At 32.7% G+C, this 23,860-nt stretch overlaps 1 protein-coding gene across 1 annotated transcript; it reads right to left on the reverse strand.

Annotated features, from left to right (window-relative positions):
• Positions 1–1,415: 1,415 nt before the first annotated feature.
• LOC127811649 (uncharacterized) lies at positions 1,416–18,762 on the reverse strand. Its single transcript, XM_052351683.1, has 9 exons — positions 18,426–18,762; positions 18,132–18,317; positions 6,749–6,878; positions 6,553–6,633; positions 6,234–6,430; positions 3,173–3,268; positions 2,978–3,071; positions 2,673–2,789; positions 1,416–1,676 (listed from the first exon to the last, which is right to left on the reverse strand). Exons 1-9 carry the CDS (start codon positions 18,537–18,539, stop codon positions 1,573–1,575), a joined length of 1,119 nt encoding a protein of 372 aa, XP_052207643.1. The 5' UTR covers positions 18,540–18,762; the 3' UTR covers positions 1,416–1,572.
• Positions 18,763–23,860: the final 5,098 nt, after the last annotated feature.

A 23,860-nucleotide genomic window follows, 5' to 3' on the forward strand; every position in this document is an offset into this window, starting at 1 on the left:
TTAAAATTATTTTTTAAGAACTGATTTTTTTTTTCCCTTTTGGATTATCAATCGGTTAATTTAATCTAATTGACGGAATTAGTTCGATTTTAAAAAAGTATGGATTTGTATAATGTGAAGATCCAAATCTGAACTTGTATTCCCAAGGAGAGGAGGCTAAGGCTAAGCGTGAGTTAAAATGATGAGACGGATATAAGCTTTGTGTTTGAACTTTGAAAGTAGTTTATGGGAATAAAAACAAAAATAAGAAATAAGAGAGACTGAATTGTTCTCTTATTATTCTTCTTTTATTACATATTTTTTCCTTAAAATGGAAAACAATACATAATCTCTCTCTCTCTCTCTCTCTCTCTCTATATATATATATATATAAAGAGAGAGAGAGAGAGAGAGAGACTTTCCACAATTTCCAAACACAATTAGTTGGGCTGTCATATTGGGAAGCACTAAAATTTATGTTGACATTAGACTTGCTAACCATTAAGGATTGCATTCCTACCATTTCATAAATATATCATCAATCCTTTTCTTCTTCTTTTTTCTGTACAGCTAACGGACACAAGTGTTTTAAATATTTTTGTGATTTTTTAATATAAGTTCACTTAAATCTTAATATATTTTATTAATTACATTTAATATTTATCATACATTCAATTTAATCAAAATTTGATAACTCATTTAAGTGTAACCACCCCCCCCCCCCCCCAACACACACACACACACATTGAATTTTCCATAAACAAGACCACATCCAATCAATCATTTATGGATCTCTTTAAATTTTATAAAATCATATGAATAATCTCTTCAATTCTTAATTGGCAAGCGAACAGAACACTAAACAAGAAAACTTGGTCTAATAATATGAAGAATATATATTGAGCATTTAATCGTCATTCATTTTCCTAGCCCATAGCACATAGTATGATGAAGCAGGCGTAACTAATAGATTATTAATGCTATCTATTATCATCGTGGTCTTATAATAAAATCACGTGCAGAAAATTAACTATAGAGTGAGATAAGTCTCTATTTTGGGCTTTTGACTAGAAAGAATAGTTTTCTTATCAAGAAGGTTAAACAGAAGCAGCGGCTTAAGTAGGATTCCACCACTTTCCTCATTTCTTTTTCATTCCATAAATGCTAATTCCAAACATAGAGAATAAATGTGAGCTACAACCTCACAACTAACCACATAAATGCATAACCAACATGCTCATGCTCCCTCATCTCAGCAACAACTGGCATATTATTTATTGATTTCATCTACAATGAAAACGATTAAAGAATTGAACTAATCTTGCATACTACTATAAAAAAAAAAAAAAAATCAAATGATTAAAATAGCAGAATCAAAACCATGCTTGATTTAGAGAAAGATAAGAAGGGCAATCCAGGGAGGAAAATTACACAGCTTTAGCAAATAATTTAATAAATTTAAATTAAGAGAGAGAGAGAGAGAGAGAGAGAATCCATAATCAAGACAAAAAAAATGCATATATATTAGCAAATCCTTGCTTTGTGACAGTCATTCCGCAGTAGGCATTTGACATTTAACTTGAGACAAAAACATCACGAGAGCTCGGTTATCACACGCTCACACTTGTCTTCCAAAATCTTTACAGCTTCAGTGAACAGCACTTGGGGGGGTAATGCTCCCGTCGCCTCTATGGTAACTAGAGAGGTGGGGGGAAACAACAAATATATTTTACAACTTTTATCATCAAAATCTCGCAAAAACATGGCTAAGTTTGTGTGCAGACACGACCCAAAATATGGAACCCCCCCAACGTATTTAAAGTATATATTAGGTCCCTATTCCAGACAAGATTCAGACAAAAAGCTATTTTCATACTTGTAGCGATGGCGAATTGCACATAAAAGTGTAAATGCCACGAGGACTACAGCTGGACGATCTAGCAGTATGTCTGACTAGATCGAATAAGAAAATCTATAAAAAAATAAATGAAGGGTCCTCCATGGGAATAAATTTCCGGAGGCGTGGCAAGTTGATGCCTTGAAATCTCTATAGCTGGAATATTGTCTCTTTATAATAATAAAGGATAAAGACGGCAAAAAAAAAAGAACACCAAAGCAGACACCTAAACTACATGTGACCTGTCATAAAATGCCTCAGTTATTCCAACATCCATATTAGTTAGATCTCTTAGAAGCCCGGGAGGGATAAAGAAAAAGAGTGGTTCCAACCACCAAAATGAAAACCTGTGTTCATTAGTCATTACCAAACATGTTTTGCCCATAAATTGAAACTTTACTATTACCCATACTCCATCAAGTACAGGCATCAAAGTTCTAGATTTCAATAAGATGTCAAACTCACTGGTCAGACTACAATAACGAGGTACATAAATTTGGAAATCTAATGAAGTCTTTCATCCAGCTACACGTGAAGTCCCCACTAGCAAAGTTCTCCGCTTTGCATGGGTTGGGGAAGGGTTGTTTTTGTTCCCAGCCTTACTCTTTGCTTTGCAAAGAGGCCGTTTACACAACTAGAGCCCATGATCTTTCCCGTCACAAAGAGGAATCTTACTATTACTAACAAGGCTCCCACTCTTTAGTTATAGGTGGAGGAAGATAAATTCAATGGCTATCACTTTATATGCTGAGGGGGTTTGAGTGATGCAAACAAAGTCTAGAAGTGTATTACTTACAGATGAAATGATCTTTCACACGACGTACTGCAACATACTTGTCCCATTCATCCCCGCGAATGCATTCCCTACAAAGTGTACAAGCTCGTGGTCGAGCCACAGTTGCCCTCCTCTTACCTACATAGCAACCAGACATTAATCAGGACAAGGCAAAAATGTATACATAATTAGCTAATCTACTAGAGTAGTTCTCACATGTCTCATTCCACACTATGCTGAAAGATAACCAGCATATCATGTCAAGCATTTTGAAGGAGGGAAAAAAATTTGGACCATCTTCTTGGAGAGAATAAGAATCAATTTACCTTTACCAATATCTTCAATGTCAAATACATTGACAGGGCACTTCTTAACAAGTTCTTCTGCCTTCTTATTTTCAACTTCCTGCAACAATACAATCTATCCCCAAAAAATAATAATAATAATTACTTTTAACAAAAATCTGGAAATGCATTTTAGACAAAATGCCAGAGAGCCACTAAATTAACATTTTTTTATACCTCAGGGAGCATCCTATACCATGCAGTCGCCACAGGGGACCACTTTGCATGTGTTTTACCCATGCCTTTAACAGCATGTGCTTCCAGCTCAATTTCCTATAAACAGGTTTCACAACATCAAGAGATCTCAAAAATAAATTATGTTTTTCAAGTTGTGCAACTATTTTATTTGTTTTCACCTTTTTGGGTTGATGACAAAGAAATTTAGATCAATGACCTAAAAAATCTGAAGGAACGTGGGGCCATATGGCAATACAAAGATTAGAAAGAAACACCTACTTAATTTGATGAACTACTAGCATCAAGCTTTCATGGGCTAAAATTCTAATTCATCAGAAGAATCAAAATATATAAATGCTAGATCTATAGATAATATCAAGTCCAGATGATCTCAATCAAAAAATCTTTTTCCTTTTTGGGTAAGTAAAGAAGATGCCATTAGATATTCATTCTTATTACAGCTGGTCTCAGAAGCCTGGATAAAAGAAAAAGAAAAAGAAAAAGAAAAAGAAAAAAAAGAAAAGAAAAGAAAAGAAGGGTTGATCTAGGTAACCAACCAACTAGACACATAAGATGGGAAAAGATATATATATATATATACATATAATCTGGCTAAACTAAGAGAAATTAAAACAAGAATTGGAGCCAAGTGAAGTTTATCAAGAACAAAAATCAAAAGTGTTCATAAATGAGAGGGCAATCGAGAAATTGCATGTTCTATAAATGGATTTTGTCCAATGAAGAAGTGAAACAAGCTACAAAAAAGATAAAGAAAGAACATATAGTTGGAATCGATAATATTTGAATAAGAACATGAATGGAAGAAGAAAGCATTTTATGATTAATGAAATTGTTTAGCATGACCCTTAAATTGAGGAAACCACTCCAATGCCTATTTATAAAAATAAGATGATATTCAAAATTATGAAAATTATAAAAGTATCAAGCTAATTAGCCATACTATCAAACTTTAGGAGAGGGTGATTAAGCAAAGATTAAGAGCCTGATTGGATTAGCTCAATTCATCAGAGCTCATAAGCTCTAAAGGCTTATTTGCTAATAAGTTGTTAAAGTGTTCAGATAAAATATGCGATAAACTGTCAGTTGTATGGGTATGTGTTTGGTAAAAGAAAAGCTTATAAGATGTTAGAATTATTAAAATGTGCAAAAAGGATAAACCATTATTTTAGTAAATAAAGTATCTAAATGCAACTTTTAAATAAGGAGTTTTATTCATTGTACTTTGAGACAAATTACAACATATATTAAGTTTAGTGTAAAAAATTTATATTTAATTAATAAGTCTCTTAAAATTTTTAATTACACGTTTGACATATTAATTTAAAGAATTTTATAATAATTTATGATTGTGATTTTATTATGACTTTATAATATTTTATGATTTCATAATAATTTTTATGATTTTACAAGTATTCTTATAATGATTTATTATGATTTTATATTGAGGGTGATCTGATCATTTTCTGGGTCAACAAGAGCTTATTTTAAGTGAGCTTATAAGCTATCAAAAAATAAGCTAACCTCTACCAACTTCTGAAATAAGGTGTTGAAAGAGCTTATTTGCTGGGTAGCTTGTTAACTCTTCATGATTTGCCAAATAGATAGGAAAAACTTTTAAGCTGTTGAAGAGCTTATAAGCTCCGTTTGACCCAAAATATAAGCTAAGGCAAACACACTCTTAAGAAGAGAAACAGTATCTCTGAAAGCCAATTTGGTCTTCTGCCTAGTAGATCAACCATGAGATAAATTTGCATACTAAAACATCTAAAGAAAAGGATCTAGAGATAAACAAAAGAATTTGCAAATAGTATTCACCGCGTCACAAGCTCACATCCTAAAAGCAATTGTTTTTAGGTGTGGTTGACCAGCCCAGTATCTTACACACCCCTATAACATTCTATCCCAACCAATGTGGGATGTTACATTCTCCTGCACCTAATTATGTAACACCCTATCATGCTGGATCTCACTTCCCAAGGAGTGGAAGAGCTCTCCTGACCCAAGTCTACCTTGACTCCAATGTCTCCAACGAGGCCCACAATAATAGTATTAGGAGAGGAATGAGGCAATTAGGTCCTTGCTGTATTACCCTTTTTCACGAGTCCCATCCTAAAAGCACTGTTGTTAGGAGTGATTAACCCAAAATCTTGTGTACCCCTATGGCATTCATCTCCAATCGATATGGGACATAACAATAAAAAAGATTATGACATGGTCCCCAAAGAAGTTTTGTGGAGAATTTTGAGAAGAGAAGCGTGTGAATTGCTTATTTACAAATTATTAGATACATGTACCATTAAGTAAAAAGATGTCTTAAAACTTGTAAAGGAGATACTAAAGTTTTCAGTTCCAATTGAATTTCATCAAGGATATGCACTGAGCCCTTACCTCTTCACTTTCATAGATAAATTCATAATCACGTCTAAAATGTACCTTGGTGTAATATGAATCCAGTACCAAGCATAATGCACTGTATTATATACTGCCTAAATTCACCTACTGTTGTGTATTTTGTAATTAATATGTCAAGTAAACATAATTTAACATGAAACTCAAAAGACCCTTTTGTTTTCTTTGTGGTAAGCCAATATGGAGTAATCTCAATTCTTGGGCAAAATATGGATCCAAAGCCATAATATGCAAGCTCTCTAGAAGTACCCATAAAATCATATATTTTATGTTGTACATGTTTGAGATTTTCCAATACTGATATGAATATGGTTAGGAAGACAACATAGAGTGAAATGGATACACTGTTCAAGAATCATCAACCTTCAGTCCAATGTCAACAAAGTAGCCTCTAGAGAAGCAAAAACAACCGAATTACCGGAACCAGCATTAAACTAGTTATGAATCTAATTTTGACACCTTTCTTGGTTGTTTCTCAAGTACCCTAAGTTAACAGAGCCAAGTTTTGGAGAGAATTCAACAATCCCAGTGAATGTTTACAACAGTAACATACTTTTTAAGCCCAAATACAACTGGTATGTGAATAGGGAGATAACAGCCATTAAAAACATAAAATTGAAAAGCATATTACCTGGCCTGGTCCAAGTAAATCTATAAGGATGTCCGGACATGTGGCAATTGGATTTTTTGAAAATTCTGGCAAGGAATCTTGTCTGCAAGTGAATGAAGTGTAGGTCTTTGGTTTTGAGGATGAAGTTGAAGTTGGATTTTCTGTGGCCAATGGAAACTCACTCCCATTTGGTAGCCATTTCAAATCTTCTGATTTTACTGCATTTTAGGCCACAAAATTGCCAACAATAATGCATCTAGGATTCAAAAAGTGACAATAATCAACAGTGGAGAAACATATGAAGCTTTATATATCATGTGAATGAGCACTGACTGTAGACCTTTAAGACGTGGGCCACCTCGTTCACAACGGATGTGGACTTTGAAAACAATGGTGTTTTTTTCATTAGGCACATCACTTTCTGCAAATGTTAAGGGAATAAACTTTTTGATTTACAACCCATATAAACTCACCAGTAACCAGGTATGTGTTAAAGGAATAAATCATCAAATTAACAACAAAGGATAAGATAAAACCTGACATATAATCAAACAGACGTGGATCAACCTTGATTGGGATGAGACCCAATCTATGTGCAAGCACTTCATCTTGGACTACAGATGTATTATTTGCAATAAGAACCTTTTCAATAGCCATTGTGGGAAGCTGCAATCAAAACAGGAAAAGATAAAAGCTATTTCACAAGCCAAATCTGCCACGAACCTTAAGCTATGTTAATAAAAGGGGTATCATAGAAGGCCCTGCAGACATAAATATGGGGCAGGTTCATTTCTCTCTCTGTGCATGTGCATCTACTCATCAACATCTAAGACAGTATTAATAATTCTTTGCTCTACTAGAAGCAAAGATTCAAAGGTGTAATGAATGAGGAAGGGTAAGAAAGCAGAAACTCCTTTTCTTTTTACAAGTAAGCAAGTAGTGAAGACTATCAGAACAAAACTTGAAATAGAGACATTGAAATAGATACATTAGTTTATGAAACTCAAGGGAAATAGAAATAGAGAAAGGGAAAATCAGGGGGGTGAAGTTCAAAAATTTTGATAGCATGTTTCAAATCACAAGCTAACAGATCAAGAAAAATCTGATAGGAATTCTAGGAACATCAGCAGCAACTCAAGATCTTCATAAATTATTACACAAAAGAGCCATATAATAAAAAATATGGCAAATAATACTGCCCTGAAGATGCTTATCTGATTGCCTTGTAAAATACCTATCTCAACAAAACCTTGATCTGGAGCCTCATCTCTAACAATGAATTACAAGGATCCCAAACTAGACCAGAGAAGAGTGAATGTTGTTCCACCGTCGTAAAACATACCTAGTGCTTGAAAGTACAGCTATTTTTACAATATAAATTATAGAGGTTGTAGACTGTTCACTATGCAACGCACTGTATACAAGATTGAAAAGAAGATAACAGTAAAATATGAGGGGGGGGGGTTATTGACAAAGCTTCCAATTAGCTGTTTGGTTGTATTTTTTTCCTTTTTTTGTTTAGTTTTTGTTTTAATTAAAAAAGAGAAAACTTACATGTTACTTAATGCAGAAATATTTGAGAAAAAGAACTCACTTTATGTATCATTCTGATCAGTATAAATATACAGAATACAATCCTGACTTTAGGAAACCTACAGCTAATTAGGAAACCTAAACTGAGAAGATACATCTATACTAATTAGGTAACTTACAGCTCCATACAAAGATTTATTCTTTACACAAAAAGGAAACACGTTGACTTTACAGAATTTACAAAATAAGGAAACTCGGTGATTAGGAAACACACTAATTTAAACAGCTGAAAAAGGATCAATTAGTCAGCCACCTGTAATCTCCACTCTCCCCTCAAGCTGGGCTGAATATATTGTTCAGACCAAACTTGCAACTCAACTCTTCGAATGTTTTCCTTGGCAATGCTTTAGTGAGAATGTCTGCAATTTGGTTGTTTGAAGGTGTATAGATGAGTAGGAATACCCCTTTTTCTAGCTTCTCTTTGATGAAGTGCCGGTCAAGTTCCACATGTTTTATTCGGTCATGATGCACCGAATTTTTTGCAATGCTAATATCATATTGCTTATCACACATTACCTTTACTGGTTTATCAACATTGATTTTAGATCAAGTAGTAATCTTCTCAAGAATCTCAACCATATCCCTTCACAAAACCTCATGAGCCATGGCTCTAAACTCAACCTTTGCACTACTTCCAAAAACCACATATTGTTTTTTACTACGCCATGTAACAAGATTTCCGCACACATATGAACAGTATCCATAAGTTGATCTTTGGTCTTGAATTAAACCAGCCCAATCTGAATCACCATAAATTTCCACATCTCTGCTGGTAGTTTTTCTAAACATCAATCCTTTGCCTGTAGTTAACTTTAGATACTTTAGGATGCAGTATACTACTGCCATGTGTTCTTCTTCGGAGTCATTTATGAATTGGCTCACCATACTTACAAAAGAAACTTATATCCAGTCTAGTACATGACAGGTATATAAGTTTTCCTACCAATTTTTGATATCTCCCTTTATCAACCGGAACACTTTCCTTACCAATGTCTAGTTTTGTGGTGGATTCCATCGGAGTGTCAGCTGGTTTACAACCCATCATTCTAGTTTCATTTAGGAGGTCTAAGATGTACTTCCTTTGGGAGACCGAGATCCCATCTCTTGACCTTGCAACTCCCATTCCTAAGAAATATCTTAGGTTTCCCAAGTATTTAATTTTGAATTCTTTTGCAAGAACCTCTTTAAGGCATCTCATTTCAGAAAAATCATTTCCTATAATAATAATATCGTCCACATAAACAATGAGGATGGAAATTTTACCTCCCAAGGTATGTTTGACAAAGAAAGTGTGATCAGCTTGGCATTGAACATATCCATGCTTCCTGACTGCTTTTGTGAATCTTTTGAACCAGGCTTTAGGTGACTACTTGAGTCCATAAAGTGATCTCCTTAGTTTATAGACCTTGTTCTATGTGGTTTCTAGATCTTCATTTAGAAAAGCATTTTTTACATCCAATTGGTGGAGTGGCCAATCTAAATTGGCAAAAAGGGAGAGCAATACCCTAATAGTGTTTAATTTAGCAACTAGGGCAAAGGTCTCCTGGTAATCTATACCATATGACTGTGTAAAGCCCTTTGTCACTAGACGAGTTTTATATCTTTCAATTTGTCCATCTTCTTTGTACTTTACTGTGAATATCTATTTGCTGCCCACAGGGGTTTTTCCAGCTGGTAATTTTGTTATGTCCCATGTTTCATTCTTTTCCAAGGTTTGAATTTCCTCAAGAATCGCCTTCTTCCATTTTGGTTGTTTAAGGGCATCTTGTATATTGCGAGGCACCTGCACCTTGTTTAAACTTAAAACAAATGTACTAAAACTAGATGAAAGACCCTTGTATGAGGTGTAGTTCTGAATTGGGTGTTTTGTACATGATCTAACCCCCTTTCTCAATGCAATAGGCCAATGTAAATCATCATCAATAGACTTATCATTAGAATTACCTTCTCTTACCTCCATATTCGAGTCAAGTTCTTGATCAGTGTCTAGACATGTTCGTGGCTCAATCTCTTCTTGATTAGGTTTCCTCTGAGAGTAGACTTGGAGTTCAATGTTGGTTGTCGATTGCCTAGGTTGTGAAGGATGTTGATCCAGTGGGTTTGGTTGTTGCAGTGGGCTAGGAGTGGTTGGAATATTCCAAAAATGATATTCCTGAGAGTTATTTAGAGGTTCCTCCCCCTAAATATCAATTTTGGAATAATTGGGTTGATTTTTAAAGAGGATTACATCCATTGAGGTAGAACCATTTGTGTTCAGAAGAATAACATTTGTAACCTTTTTTATAGGGAGAATAGCCAAGAAATATGCATTTAATGGATTTGGGATCAAGTTTGATGCAGAATTGGTGATGAATATGGACAAAAGTAGAACAACCAAACACTTTTAGGGGAATGTTTGAGATAACCCAAGAGTGAGGGAATGATTGGAGAAGAATCTGACTAGGAGTTTGATCATTAAGGACTTGTGAGCAAAGGTGGAGCCACATATGGTAATAGCCCACCCTAAATTTCTATTTTTTTTAGTTAGTTAAAAATTAATTATTAAAAATAATTAAGAAATAATAGACAAAAGTCACAAAACATATTCAACATGCCATCCAAAAGCCTTCACTCTCCACCTCTTTCACTTCATTGGTCTCTCATCATTCTCTTTCACTGTCGCTAATCAATCAAAATTGGTCGCTAGATGCTGGTCAACGGTAGTGTTTTCTCCTTCTTCAGCATCTATTTTTCTATTTTGGATGTTTTGAAGAGATTTAGGACTAAATTTTAGGGCTTTTCAAAAAAAATTAGGGGCTTAAGGTTGGGGCTTTTTTTGAAGAATTTAGGGACTGAATTTTGGGGCTATTTTGAAGGATTTATGGACTGATTTTTTTAGGGTTTTTTGAAGTATTTAGGGACTGATTTTTTGCGACATTTTTAAGAATTTTAGAATTGCAATTTGAAGGATTCTTAAAGGATTTTGGAACTACATTTTGAGGCATTCTTGAAAGATCTTGGGTTTGTTTTTTTTTTTTTTTTTTTTGGCATTCGTGAAGATTTTGTTGGTAGCCTAGTAGGAAGATGGCAGTAGCTTTCTGCCTTTCATGCTCATTCAGTCATTCCTCCACTTACCTCTCCATCAAATGCCAAGACAGCTATTTTGAGATTGTCTATTGGGATTGTAAGTTGGATTGTAATATTTGAGATTGTTTAGTTGTGCATATTGAAAAGAATACATTTAATGAAATTGATAATGAAACAAGCAAAAAAACAGAATGCTTGATTAATTCATTCTAGAGGAATAGATAAGAATATATACACAAGGGTGCCTTATCTTATCTCCTATAATTTAGGAGAAGATTTAGGATTCTTTATCTCCTAAAAACTAGGAACAAACCAAACTTAAAATTACAAACTTTAAATATAAATTTACAACTACTACTCTACAAGGATAATGACTTGTACTTATCTTATCAATCTCTTATTTTAAATTTCAAATCTTCTTGATCACATCCAACACTCCCCCTCAAGCTTAGGAATAAATGCAAGTCATTCCTAGCTTGACTATTAGAGATTCGAACCCAGGTTTCATCATAACTTTTGTGAACACATTTGCAATTTGATCCATGGTTGGAACATAGGATAGAATTATTCCCCCCTTCCTCAATTTCACACTTTATAAAATTCTTGTCAATCCTTACATGTTTCATATAATCATGTTGGACAGGATTTCTCACAATACTAATAGCAAACTTACTATCAATACCCTTGTAGGTTGAGTCAAATGTATCCTTAGGTCCTCCATTAACCTTTCTAACCAAATTACCTCACAAATGCCTTGGGCTATTTGCTCAAAATTATGCCTCAACACTACTGCGAACCACCACTAATTGCTTTTTACTTCTCCAGGTCACAATATTTCCCCATTCCTTAATGCAATAACCAGTTGTTGAAGAGCATGACCAATCTACATCAACAAACCCTTCAATTTCTCATTACTTGGTTTTTTTAAGCATCAACCATTTCCCAGGTGACCTTTTTAGATATCTAAGCACATGAAACACAGCATTCTTATGCTTCTTTGTAGGAGCATGCATGTATTAACTGATCTTGCTTACCACGTAAGTTATGTTGGGCATGGTAAGAGACAAATAGATCAATCTACCCACTAGTCTTTGGTATCTCTCTTTTTCAATTGGTATATCATCATTCTGCTCTTCAAATTTCCAGCCCTTGTCTAATGGGATACCCTCTGGTCTACATGTCAGCATACCCATGTCCTTGAGTAAATCCACAATGTACTTTCTTTGAGAGATAAATAAGTCTTCCTTGCTTCTACCCACCTCCATTCCTAGGAAGTACCTCATGAGTCCTAGGTCTTTCACCTCAAACTCAGCTCTCAATTGCTCTTTCAGTATCTTGATACCTTGCTCATCATCATTTGTTACAATGATATCATCAACATAGACAATTAGTATAGACTTTCCTCCATTTTTTGTGGTTTTGATAAACAAAGTATGGTCAGCCTATCCTTGTTTATATCCAAGTCAGATTAAGGTTATGCTAAATTTCTTAAACCAAGCCCGAGGTGACTACTTCAAACCATACAGAGATTTCTTCAATTTACAAACCTTTCCTCCACAGCTCGTTTCATCTTCAAAGCCTGGTGGAATTTTCATGTAGATCTCCTCATCTAAGTCCCCATTAAGAAATGCATTTTTTATATCAAACTGAAACAAAGGTCAATCCAAATTTACAGCAATTGAGAGTATTACCCAAATAGAATTGAGTTTAGCTATAGGGGCAAAGGTTCTTTCATAGTCTATCCCATAGGTTTGAATAAGCCCTTGTGCCACTAACCCTGCCTTATACCTTTCAATACTACCATCTGCATTGTGCTTGATGGTAAACACCCATTTGCATCCCACAGTTCTCTTATCTAGGGGTAATTCAATTATACCCCAAGTGTGGTTTCCAACCAAGGCCTTCATTTCTTCCATCACAGCTACTTTCCACTTAGGATCTCCCATAACTCCTTGAATATTTTTATGAATTTCAGCACTGTCAAGCCTTGCAATAAATGCTCTAAGTTGAGGAGACACTTTTGCATAAGTTAAATAATTGGACAAAGGATATTTAGGATGTTTAACACAAGATCTTACACCCTTTTGGAGAGCTATAGGTACTGCCCAATCTAGCCCATCATCTTGAATAGAACCACTGGGTTGATCCTCAGTTTCTTCTATTAATTCAACATCATTCCCTGTTAAATCAACACCTGCTTTATTGTCTTCTAATAGACCATTATCGAGGGAGGATGATTGACCTTGCTGGACTTCAAATAAACCTTTAGGTCTTCGGGAAAACACAAGCCAGGGAGGACTGGTAAGCTGTTGAGTTTGAGACTGAGGAGATAGGGTGCACAGGTTTAGAGATGGGTGACTGAATAGGAGTTGGAGAAATTGGCTTAGGGCCTATTGCTGACAGTATCTTATCAGGGATTAATTCTCCCCCTTGAGAAGATTCTGGCAGTAGGGGAGGAAGAAATGAAGAAACCAAAAGGGGATCAGCAGGATTGGTTTGAGAACCAGTGTGTGAATAATAGGCAAGATCCTCATAGAAAGTGACATCGGTAAAGGTATAAAACCGCCGATTGATGGGACAATAACACTTATAGCCCTTTTGCGAAGGAGAGTAGCCAATAAAAACACATTTTAGGGCTTTTGGATCTAATTTTGTTCGAGACACACTGTGATTGTGAACATACACTACACAACCAAAAACTTTAGGCTCAACGAAAGGAAAGAATAGTGTATTAGGATATGATTCACAAAGGGTTTCAAGAGGGGTTTTGAATTTGAGAGTTTTAGAAGAGAGACGATTTATCAAATATCCAGCTGTAAGAAAAGCCTCCCCCTAAAATGAATGAGGCACGTGAGTGATGAACATCATAGCCATTGCCACTTCTAAGAGAAGTCAATTTTTTCTTTCAGCCACACCATTTTATTGTGGTGTGTAGGGACAAGAACTTTGATGCAAAATACCATGCTCAAGTAAGTAGTTGGTCAAGTCATGAGAAAAATATTCTCGACCATTGTCGGTTCGAAAGATACGAATAGAGGTTTGAAACATATTCAAAACAAACTTATGAAATCTTTTGAATATGCTACTTGCTTCTGATTTATCTTTCATAAGATACACCCAACATGCCCTAAAATGGTCATTAATAAAAGTTATAAACCATCTTGAACCGGAAAGATTAGGACCCCAAATGTCACTATGGATTAAATGAAACGGTTTAAAAGGTTTATAAGATTGAATGGGGTGATGAGCTCTTGATTGTTTTGCAAGAGTACATTGTTCACAAGAAAGAATATGGTCCTTATTGATAAAAAACTGAGGATACAAGAATCTAAGATAGGGAAAGCTAGGGTGTCCTAATCGTTTATGCCATAACATGATTTTGGCATTGGAGGTAATAGTTAGGACTATTTTATTCGAATGAGATGAGGCTGAAGTATTCTTCGTCAACCAATTGAGTCCAGCTTTTGCTTCAACACTGCCAATCATCATCCCTGATGCTTGGTCCTGAAACACACAACATGAAGGAAGAAATATCACTCTGCAATTCATATCTTTTGTAATCCTACTCACTAATAAGAGATTATAACTCAACCCAGACACATATAAAACTAATTCTAGCTTTAGATTTGAAAGACAAACAGTCCCATAACCCACTGCAGGAGATATAGTACCATCAGCCATTGAAATATCAATTGAATCTTTACAAGGAGTGTATTCAGTTATATGCTTAGTAGAACTAGACATATGGTCGGATACCCCTGTGTCTATTATCCAAGCGTCCTTAGGCAGTCTATGTGTCCTCAAGGAGAGATAGGGATTACCTTGTAGTGCCATGGATGTAGTAGGTTGATGTATAGAGCGGTTGGTAGGGCTGGTACCTTGATTTAGCAATCAATAGAGGGCCTGAATTTGTTCTTCTGACAGATTTAAATATGTCCTACTTCTATCCTCACTGGATGCCTCGGTAACATAGGCTGATCAGGTATTATCTCTCTTGTTTTTAGGCTTCCAATTTGCAAGTTTACCATGGATCTTCCAACAAGTATTCTTTGTATGATACGACCTTTTACAGTGGTCACACCACTGTTTTTCTCTTCCTTCTCCTTTTGAGAAATTTTCCCTTGGTTAACAGTTGCAAGGGCAGAATTTTGTTGGTTTATACTTAGATCATTGAGTTGATGAAGCATTACATTTCGTCGACTTTCTTCTCTTCTCACCTCGGCAAAGACCTCCCTGAGAGATGGCAGGCGTTTTTGTTCCTAAAATCCTACCTCTTACTTCATCTAAATCAGTGTTAAGTCCATGAAGGAAATCAAATATCCTATCTTTTTCAATCATCTTGTAATACCTCTTATTGTCAGCAATACACTTCCAATTTATAGTATGAAATAAATCAATTTCATGCCATAACTCAACCAATATATTAAAGTAATATGTAACACTCATGTTACCTTGCCTTGTTGTCCTAATGGCTAACCTTATTTCAAAGCTTTAAGAGGAGTTCTCCAGGTCAGAATACATCTCATGGATTGAACCCCAAATCTCCTTGGCGATTTTGTAAAATAGGTAAGTCCTCCCTAGTCTTAGCTCCATCAAGTTGATCAACCATGCCATTATGGTTCAATTTTCTGCTTCACAAGTGCCATAGGTGGTAGAATCGGTAGGAGAAGCAAGAATATCTCCAGTGAGATAGCTGAATTTTCCTTTCCCTTTGAATACCAATAAAATAGACTAAAACCATTCCCTAAAATTACTATCATTTTAACTTGTGGTGAGTAATTTGTATGAGATGGTTATCAATAGAGGCAATTGGTAGATTTTGAGAAGAAAGGGCTCAACCAGAAAGAGGAAAAGGGTTCGGAGAGCTTGTAGCGGAGGCTTCAGTTAGGGTAGGATTTTGGTGAATATCAGCCATGATTTTTGAGAAAGAGAAGAAGAGCATCAAAGCCTTGATGCTATTTATCGGACCTTGGCTCTAATACCATGAAACAAGCAAAAAACAAAATGCTTGATTAATTCATTCTAGAGGAATAGGAAAGAATATATACACAAGGGTCCTATAATTTAGGAGAAGATTTAGGATTCTTTATCTCCTAAAAACTAGGGACAAACCAAACTTAAAATTACAAACTTTAAATATAAATTTACAACAATTACTCTACAAGGATAATGACTTATCCTTATCTTATCAATCGCCTATTTTGAATTTCAAATCTTCTTGATCTCACCTAATAGATAATGATGTCATTATGTGACGTTATCAAAATATGAAAACGCATCGAGAACAATTGTAGTAATTTATTGATATATTTTCTTTAGTATTATGTTATTTCATTTTTTTTTTTTTTTTTGCTATTTAATTTTTGCCCACCCATGTAAAAACTTCTGGCTTTACCACTACTCGTGAGGGCATTCTATTAATGATATAGGTTGTCGTAAGAATGACTTCATCTCAGAAATGTTTAGGGACATTGGAGGAGAACAAAAGAGATCTAGCAACTTCCAAGAGATGTTGGTTTTTACGTTTAACAACCTCGTTTTGTTGGGGGTATCCACGCATAAACTTTGATGAATGATCCCCTAACTTGAAAGATAGTTACCAAGAATAGAATTAAAATATTCCTTGGGATTTATCAGTTCTCAAGATTTGAATTTTGGTATGAAACTGATTTTGGATCATAGAATTGAAGCGTTGAAAGATCTCACTAGCTTCATATTTCTTTCATAAGAAATCCCCAAATAAGGCGAGTAAGATCATCAATAAATAAGATAAACCAACGAGAACCAATAACATTTTTTATCCTAGAAGGGCCCCACACATCACTATGAATCATAGAAAAAGAATGAGATGCTTTGTAAAGTTGAATGGGATAATTGTTCCAAATATATTTAGAATACTGACAAATTTCACATTGAAACAAATGTGGGTCGTTATTCTTAAACAATGAAGGCAACAGTTTGTGAAGATAGACAAAATTTGGGTGACCTAACCTATAGTGCCATAACATAATTGCACCATTATTATCAAAAGGAAAAACAGAGGAAGAAACAAAACTTTTTGAGGTTAAGCAACTATTGGGATGAATTGGTTTGCTCTAGAGGCCCATTGTCTTGAGGAGATAAAGTCCTTATGTACCAAAATCTTTTTCACACCACTTCTGATGTAGGATGCAGCGGAGATCAGCTTGGAGTCTAAATTAGAATTTTTCTCATAGCTGTCCCTTTCCACTATTGTTGGCCTTATCATATGCAACATAAAAATAGAAGCTTTTCTTGCTTGGCACCCCTAGTGCACTATGAGCATTAAGGGTAATAGTGGTAGGTCTTCACTTTACTTTCACGTATGGCACCATGGAAGGGAAATTTTGCATTATCCCTAAATAATAGTGGGAGAAGATACATTTAGTTCCTACAATTGTTACTTGAGCTACTGTAGTTGATCTTTACAAACTGCCATGTGGCGGCAATGAAAATTTTTCCATCTAAACATGGGCAGGAGTTGAGAATTTTTCTCACAATTGGTCCCCTCTATGGAAATAAAACAAAATCCAGCCACTGTTGATCAGATGTGTCGACAGCATATGATAGGTGCAAATCAAGAGAAATTCCATTTTCATCCCATTACAATATTTTAGTGAAAAATTAGCCCAGGATCCAGACCAAATCTATAGACCAGTTATCATAGTACTTAATCCCATGGTGGAGGTGTATGAGATGCCCGAAATATATAAGTGAAAGTAAAGAGCTTAATTGTCAACTCCTTCACCAATTTCTTCTGGATGAGTTGACGTAATTATTTTGAATGCTACCAAATCAATCCTTATGCACAACCAAGTGAAGGCTTTACACCCGTTGTGGGAACAAAGAAAAAGCATTCCATTGTCAACTCAAGCATCAACATCGCGATGATAAATACAAAACTGCGTACAGCCAATGCAACTGGAGGCAGTTGTCTATGAAGATTTAGTCTAAGTTCGAGGCAGAATCTGAAAGAATGATTAACTAATATCAAATTGCATGTTTTTCACTATACAATAGACATTATATTTTTACGAGTAACCAAACCAAAAAAGTTGGATACTTTGACAAATATCTATTCATGTTCTTCCTCAATCAAAAATAAATAAAACTAGCTTCAGTTCTCCACTTTGTTTTCCAATCTGTTCTCTTTTCTTTGGTTAAAACCCAAGCTCCTAGAGACCCCTTGTATGACATATAATTCCAAACATAATCACAAACAAAAACATGAGAAAAATGCACCTCGGCTATGAGAATCCTCCTAAATGCGTTAGCGAGCGCAGCGTCAATACCAATCAAATCGACCTCCATTTCGTCCTCGGTAAGCCGAATCACTTCTACTCTAAAGCCATTGCGGAATTGGTCCAACCTCAAGCTGTTATCAACTCCCATGGCCGCATAAGCGCCAGAGTATTGTATGTTGTCCGTCTGTAATCCAAAGTAAAAAAAAAAAATTAAAAACCGTAAACATAAGTTGCCAACCAAATCAATAACACTGTGAAATGTCAGTGCTTCTGTCTAAGCCGGTATACGTACATGAGTAGGAGCATCGGAGTTGCAGAAGACGCGAGTTCGCTGGAGATGGAGGTGCGGAGGAAGCTCGCCCTTCGGCACGTCCGGTAACTCCCAAATCGGAACCTTATTAGCCATCGGTCTCTGTCTGGCGGGGAAAACGTGAATTTTTGTACTTGGGAGAGAGAGAGAGCAGCACGGCGGTTGTAGCAAGGGATGATTGGCGGTGAGAGGAGATGTCAATGGAAGCCTGTAGAAGTGGGGGTTGCTGATATGGAAGCACTCACCATTGATGGTTTGATGTAGGGTTTAGGGTTTTAGAGAGAAGGGTTGGCATTCGCAAGGCCGTGTTTGGTGTTTGGTTTTTATCATATGAATTTGAATGAATCAAGAACTCCCTTATTTTCTTGGTTATTTTTACGATTTTTTTAATTTTTAATTTTTTAAAATAGTGAAAATATATTTATTTTTATATTTTTAAAAACACATTTTTAAAAAATAAGAAAATTATAAAAAAAACTCAAAATAACAAAAAAAAATTAACTATTTTCATCATATGTTCAAAATTTTCAAAATACAAAAAATATTACAAAAAAAATAATATATTTTTAACAATTTCAAAACAGATACTCAAAATTAAAATTAAAATATGAAAAGAATAGCCCCTACTTTTACTAAATGCTAATAATCTATTCATAATTTTACCAATTAATTGATTAAAAGTTTGAATTTTAATTACGAATACACAAATAACTGTAAATAAGGTAAACTTCCTTCTTTTTATTATTTTTGTGGTTATGTATATTTTTAATTTTGTTTTTTGGAAATGGATTGATTTTTTCATTGCAAAAACTGGTAAAATATTTCTTTTGGAATTTTCTTAATTTCTGAAATTTGAAATGGGGATTTATTCATAAATAATATTTTTATCATTATCACAAATATTTTCATTTTATTTATCAACAAGAATGGTAAAAAAATATTCACTTTTGACTACAACAATAACAAGAAAATAATTTAACTTTTCCAAAAGTTTTCACTTTTAATTTTAAAAAAAAAATCAATTTTTTTTATTTTGTTGATAAATTTACTTTTTTTCAAAATAATTTACTATCAAACAATTTTTACCCTTTATTCTAGAGATAGTGATATTGATTATAATCAATTTACACATAACACAAAGATAATGACTGAACTGAGTGTCAACTTTTCAACCTTCAACACACCTCTTTGTTTCAACATGATAGATCATTTGTATTTTAAAATTTTTTGTGTCTTTTTATTTGAAATATGAGAAGTCTTTTTACATATGTCTTCTTAACTATCGAGTAGAGACAAATATTTTCATCACGAGACAATTAATTGTATTTCAAAAGGACAATAAAGTCTGTAAAACTAATCTCAATAATGATAATTGTTAGAAATTTGAGTTTTGATTTATAGATAATATATTTTTGAAAAATATTTGTTCAATAAATTTAGTTTATTGATAATTTTCAAATCATTTTTCTCTAAATAATTTTGTATTGAAAATTTCATGTTCATATACTTGTGTATTTCTAAGAATAGCAAAATATATTCATATAAATCAATCGAGTATGATCAAATTTTAAGAAAATATTTTTTAAAAATCGACTAAGTATAAAAGCCTTCTAAAAAATGTTGGTCAATTTCATTTTCATGCCTAATCAAGTGTTGAAGTGATTCAATCAATTTTTGCAAAGTTTCAACTCAAGTATGTGTTATTCAAGTATATTCTTCTAAAAATTTGAATCGAGTTTGACACTTCATATAATTATATATAAATACTTCTTATACTCTAATGTGTTTTTAGATTAACCGAGTATCAAAGTTTGAGCATATATTGAATATAGTAAAGTTGTTACTATAATTGACTAATATGCTTGGATCAATCAAGTATCCGTGGGTTAAGCGTTTTACGTATTTGTTTCTATTTGAAAAATCATTTGAGTATTTTTTTTTATGTGATTTTCAAGTTAGTTGGTTACATGCTTTCTCAATATATAGTTCAATAGACTATTAAAGATTTATCAGTCGAGCGAGTTATGCATACTCTCTGTATCTTTTAAACTCATTTGAGCATTTTCATGAGTTAGTCAAGTAAAGTTTTGACTGAATATGGTTAAGTTTATGTGCTTCAAAATTAATTTGGTATAAAATATTTATATTTGGGTATACACTTCCATTAGTCAAGTAAGTATAGTTTAATAGTTGAGTATTTATTATGTGCTTTCAGTGGTTTCGTTAATCGAGTATTGGTTGGTCATATTCGAGTAAACTCTACATAATCGATTACCTACTTTATTCAATCGATTGGAAGGTTTTTCATTAGTCGAGTGTTTTTTTAACCCAGTCAAGTAACTGTCATCTGAATTTGAAATTTATAACCATTGAGTGCATTCAATGCTTGACAATTTACACCTTTCAAATCATTAAATACTAATCAAACAACATAGATTTATTTGCATGAATTATTAAATGTTGTATAAAGCTATTAGAGACAAAATGTGGCACTTGTGAGACAAAATGGATCATTCATTTTTAAATTTGTTATGTCAACTAACATTCAGCACAAGAACTCTATATATATAGGAGAAATGGCTACTTGAAAAATGTTACATCCGAACAACACACGTGTTATACTACTTCAAACAGTTACATCTGAACAACACACGTGTTATACTACTTCAAACAAATTTCACGATTTCTCTTTATTCTCTAATCTTGTTTCTCATGAGCTATTCATTCTAAAATATTTATGTGATAAATTATTTGAGAGTGAGCATCATTTCAAATTTTGTAACTCTCTTAGTTAAGAAAATAGCTTTCGTGCTTACTATATCATTCATCATTCTCTTTAAATATTCTTTCATAAACTCATTATGAATTTGTAAAAAATTACACCTTAGCCTTTAAAAAGTAGTGGTTATGGTTTAGCCTATTTGAAAAGCCAACTTGTAAAAGTAAAACCTTATCTCGTAAAAAGATTATGATTGTGGCTGAACCATTTGTAAAAAAACTAAGTGTAAATATTTGTAGCGAGTCTGCTAAAACTACAAGGTAATAAAATACACTAGTGGACGTGCTTGCAAAATCATTGGTCGTGGATCAAAATAATGAATTAGGCAGTTAAGACTGAAGCACTATATATTATGTGTACCATTTTTTTATTTATTTACAACATTATTTTTTAGTTTATTTCAATCAACTTTATTTTATAAAAGGTGAAAAAACTTAATTCATCTCTCATTAACTTTTCTATTTATCTTAAGATAACATATATTAAAATTATACATAGATAGTGAAAAATGACACAGAAAGTTAATAAACTAAAATAAGAAATATCTTCAACTTTTTAACTTATTTGTAAATAAAAGAGATAATTAGGACAGAATCTTGAAGAGAGACTAAAGTTCCGCTCTCTTTGTTGTTTTCATACCAATTTTAGTTTTTAATTTTCTAAAAGAATGAAAATGGGTTTACTTTGTCATTTTTAAAAATACTTTTTGAAAATAAAAAAATTATAAAGGAAACTCAAAACAACAAAATTGTTTTGGTTATTTTCAGGCAAAACAATCTCTAAGTCCAAAATATGGAAAATACAATCCATTTTTCATGTTTTGCATCTAAAAAAGAAAGAGAAAAAAAGAAAAAAAATATTCTTAAGTTTCAAAAATAAAATTATATATTTATTTAAAATTTTAAAAATATAGTATATCTATATTATAATTAAAAATATAGGATAACATAGTATATTATTAAGTATATTAAATATATTATCTGTAATAATATTTAATATAAATTATCATTTAGATGTTAGTAATTTATTAATTAAATTTATTATTTTATTTTAATATTAAAATTAAAATTTTATTAAAAGTAGTTAATTTTATCATTTAATAATCAAATTCATTGAATTAAATATCATAAAATAATTTTTCTCAAATTTTTAAAGTAAACACATTTTTTTAATTTCTTGTTTTAAAAACGATAAAAAGAACACGTTTTTAATTTTTTGAAAACAGACTATCAAAACAAAAAATTCAAAATGAATTTAAAATTCAAAATTAAAAATAAAAAACGTAAAGAAAATACAGGCTAAGTGTTTTAAACATATAAGAATTAGATGAGAGTTTGGATCTAAGTGTCCAGGTAACCTTAAATTAAGAGTGTTTTTTGTAATAACTGTTTACATGTTTGTATGTTTTTAAGATGTTTGAAGGAAAACATTTATAAGTTTTTAAGATGTCTGAAGCAACCCTTTAAGATGTCTATAAATTTTTTAAAATGTATGTTCTTAATTTGAATAAATTTCAAGAATAATAACACTTATTAGACATTATTTGAACGTTTATCTCCCTTAATCCAAATATTTGTGTAGGAAATATTTTGGACATGCTTAAGATGTTTGTAGTTTAGGTTTCAAACGTTTGCTTGAAAATATGAGATTAGATCAGATATTGGACACTTTTAAGATGTCATGACACAACTTTCAAATATTTGTATGAAATCTTAAAATTAAGCTACATTCTAGCTATTTTTTTAGATGTTTGAGATGTCTATATCAAAGTTCAAACATAGTTAATTAGTTCAGACATCTATTAGTATTCTTTTCAATCATCCGTTGCTTTTTAAATATTTGAGTGTTACTGTTCAGACATTTACAAAGTTGTAAAATTTGTAGAACCCAATTTTAGATTTGATATAAAATATCTTTGTTATCGTCAAAATCAAAATACTTGAGAACAACAATATATTTTAAAATAATAACTTCATTTTATTTTAATTTAATATTAAAACTTTTAATATATATATATATATATTTCAATTTAATATGAAATTTCCATAAGTAATACTCAATCGAGTGACTTTACTAATTTGACTTTTTATTTTATCTATTTATTTTTTATATGGAATAAATATTATTATTATAACAAGTTAATTCAATAATGAAAATTAAAAGATATATGTATTTTTAATTAAAATCAATGCTTCCACATTGCAAAGTATATAGTTAGTTGCTACATGTGATTTTTTTTTTTTATATTATATGATTTTTTTAGTTTTTGTCTTATAATATGTTGACTCAAAAATAATTTGTTAAAATTGGTTCGGACAATTTATAAATTAATAATTACTTATAAATTTAATAGTAGTTACACAGTGTAAAATGACCATTTTATAATTTTTGTATTTATTTATAACATGGTTACATGAAACTCTACATTCTTGATCTCTTCTTTAGGATGATGAACTATATAAATCCATAAATTTTAATTAATTTTTGTCAAGTTCTCATAATTAACATGAATTTAGCACAAACACATAACTTCTCATTTTATAAAAATATTTAGTATCAATCGAGTCAATTACCAAGATATTTGCTTCTTGTATGAGAAAACAAACAAGTACATTAAAAATAATAACATTAACAAAGT

Source organism: Diospyros lotus, chromosome 10 (assembly GCF_014633365.1).
Source record: "Diospyros lotus cultivar Yz01 chromosome 10, ASM1463336v1, whole genome shotgun sequence".
In the NCBI taxonomy this organism is placed as follows: Eukaryota; Viridiplantae; Streptophyta; class Magnoliopsida; order Ericales; family Ebenaceae; genus Diospyros; species Diospyros lotus.

What these genes read in the sequence shown, in the direction of transcription:
- LOC127811649 (XM_052351683.1), bottom strand. Translation starts at nt 18,539, where the DNA reads ATGGCTAATAAGGTTCCGATTTGGGAGTTACCGGACGTGCCGAAGGGC. An exon ending in AGGTGGCCCACGTCTTAAAG is followed by an intron (nt 6,431 to 6,552) that starts GTCTACAGTCAG and finishes CCTAAAATGCAG; the next exon opens with TAAAATCAGAAGATTTGAAA. An exon ending in ATTTACTTGGACCAGGCCAG is followed by an intron (nt 3,269 to 6,233) that starts GTAATATGCTTT and finishes ACCTGTTTATAG; the next exon opens with GAAATTGAGCTGGAAGCACA.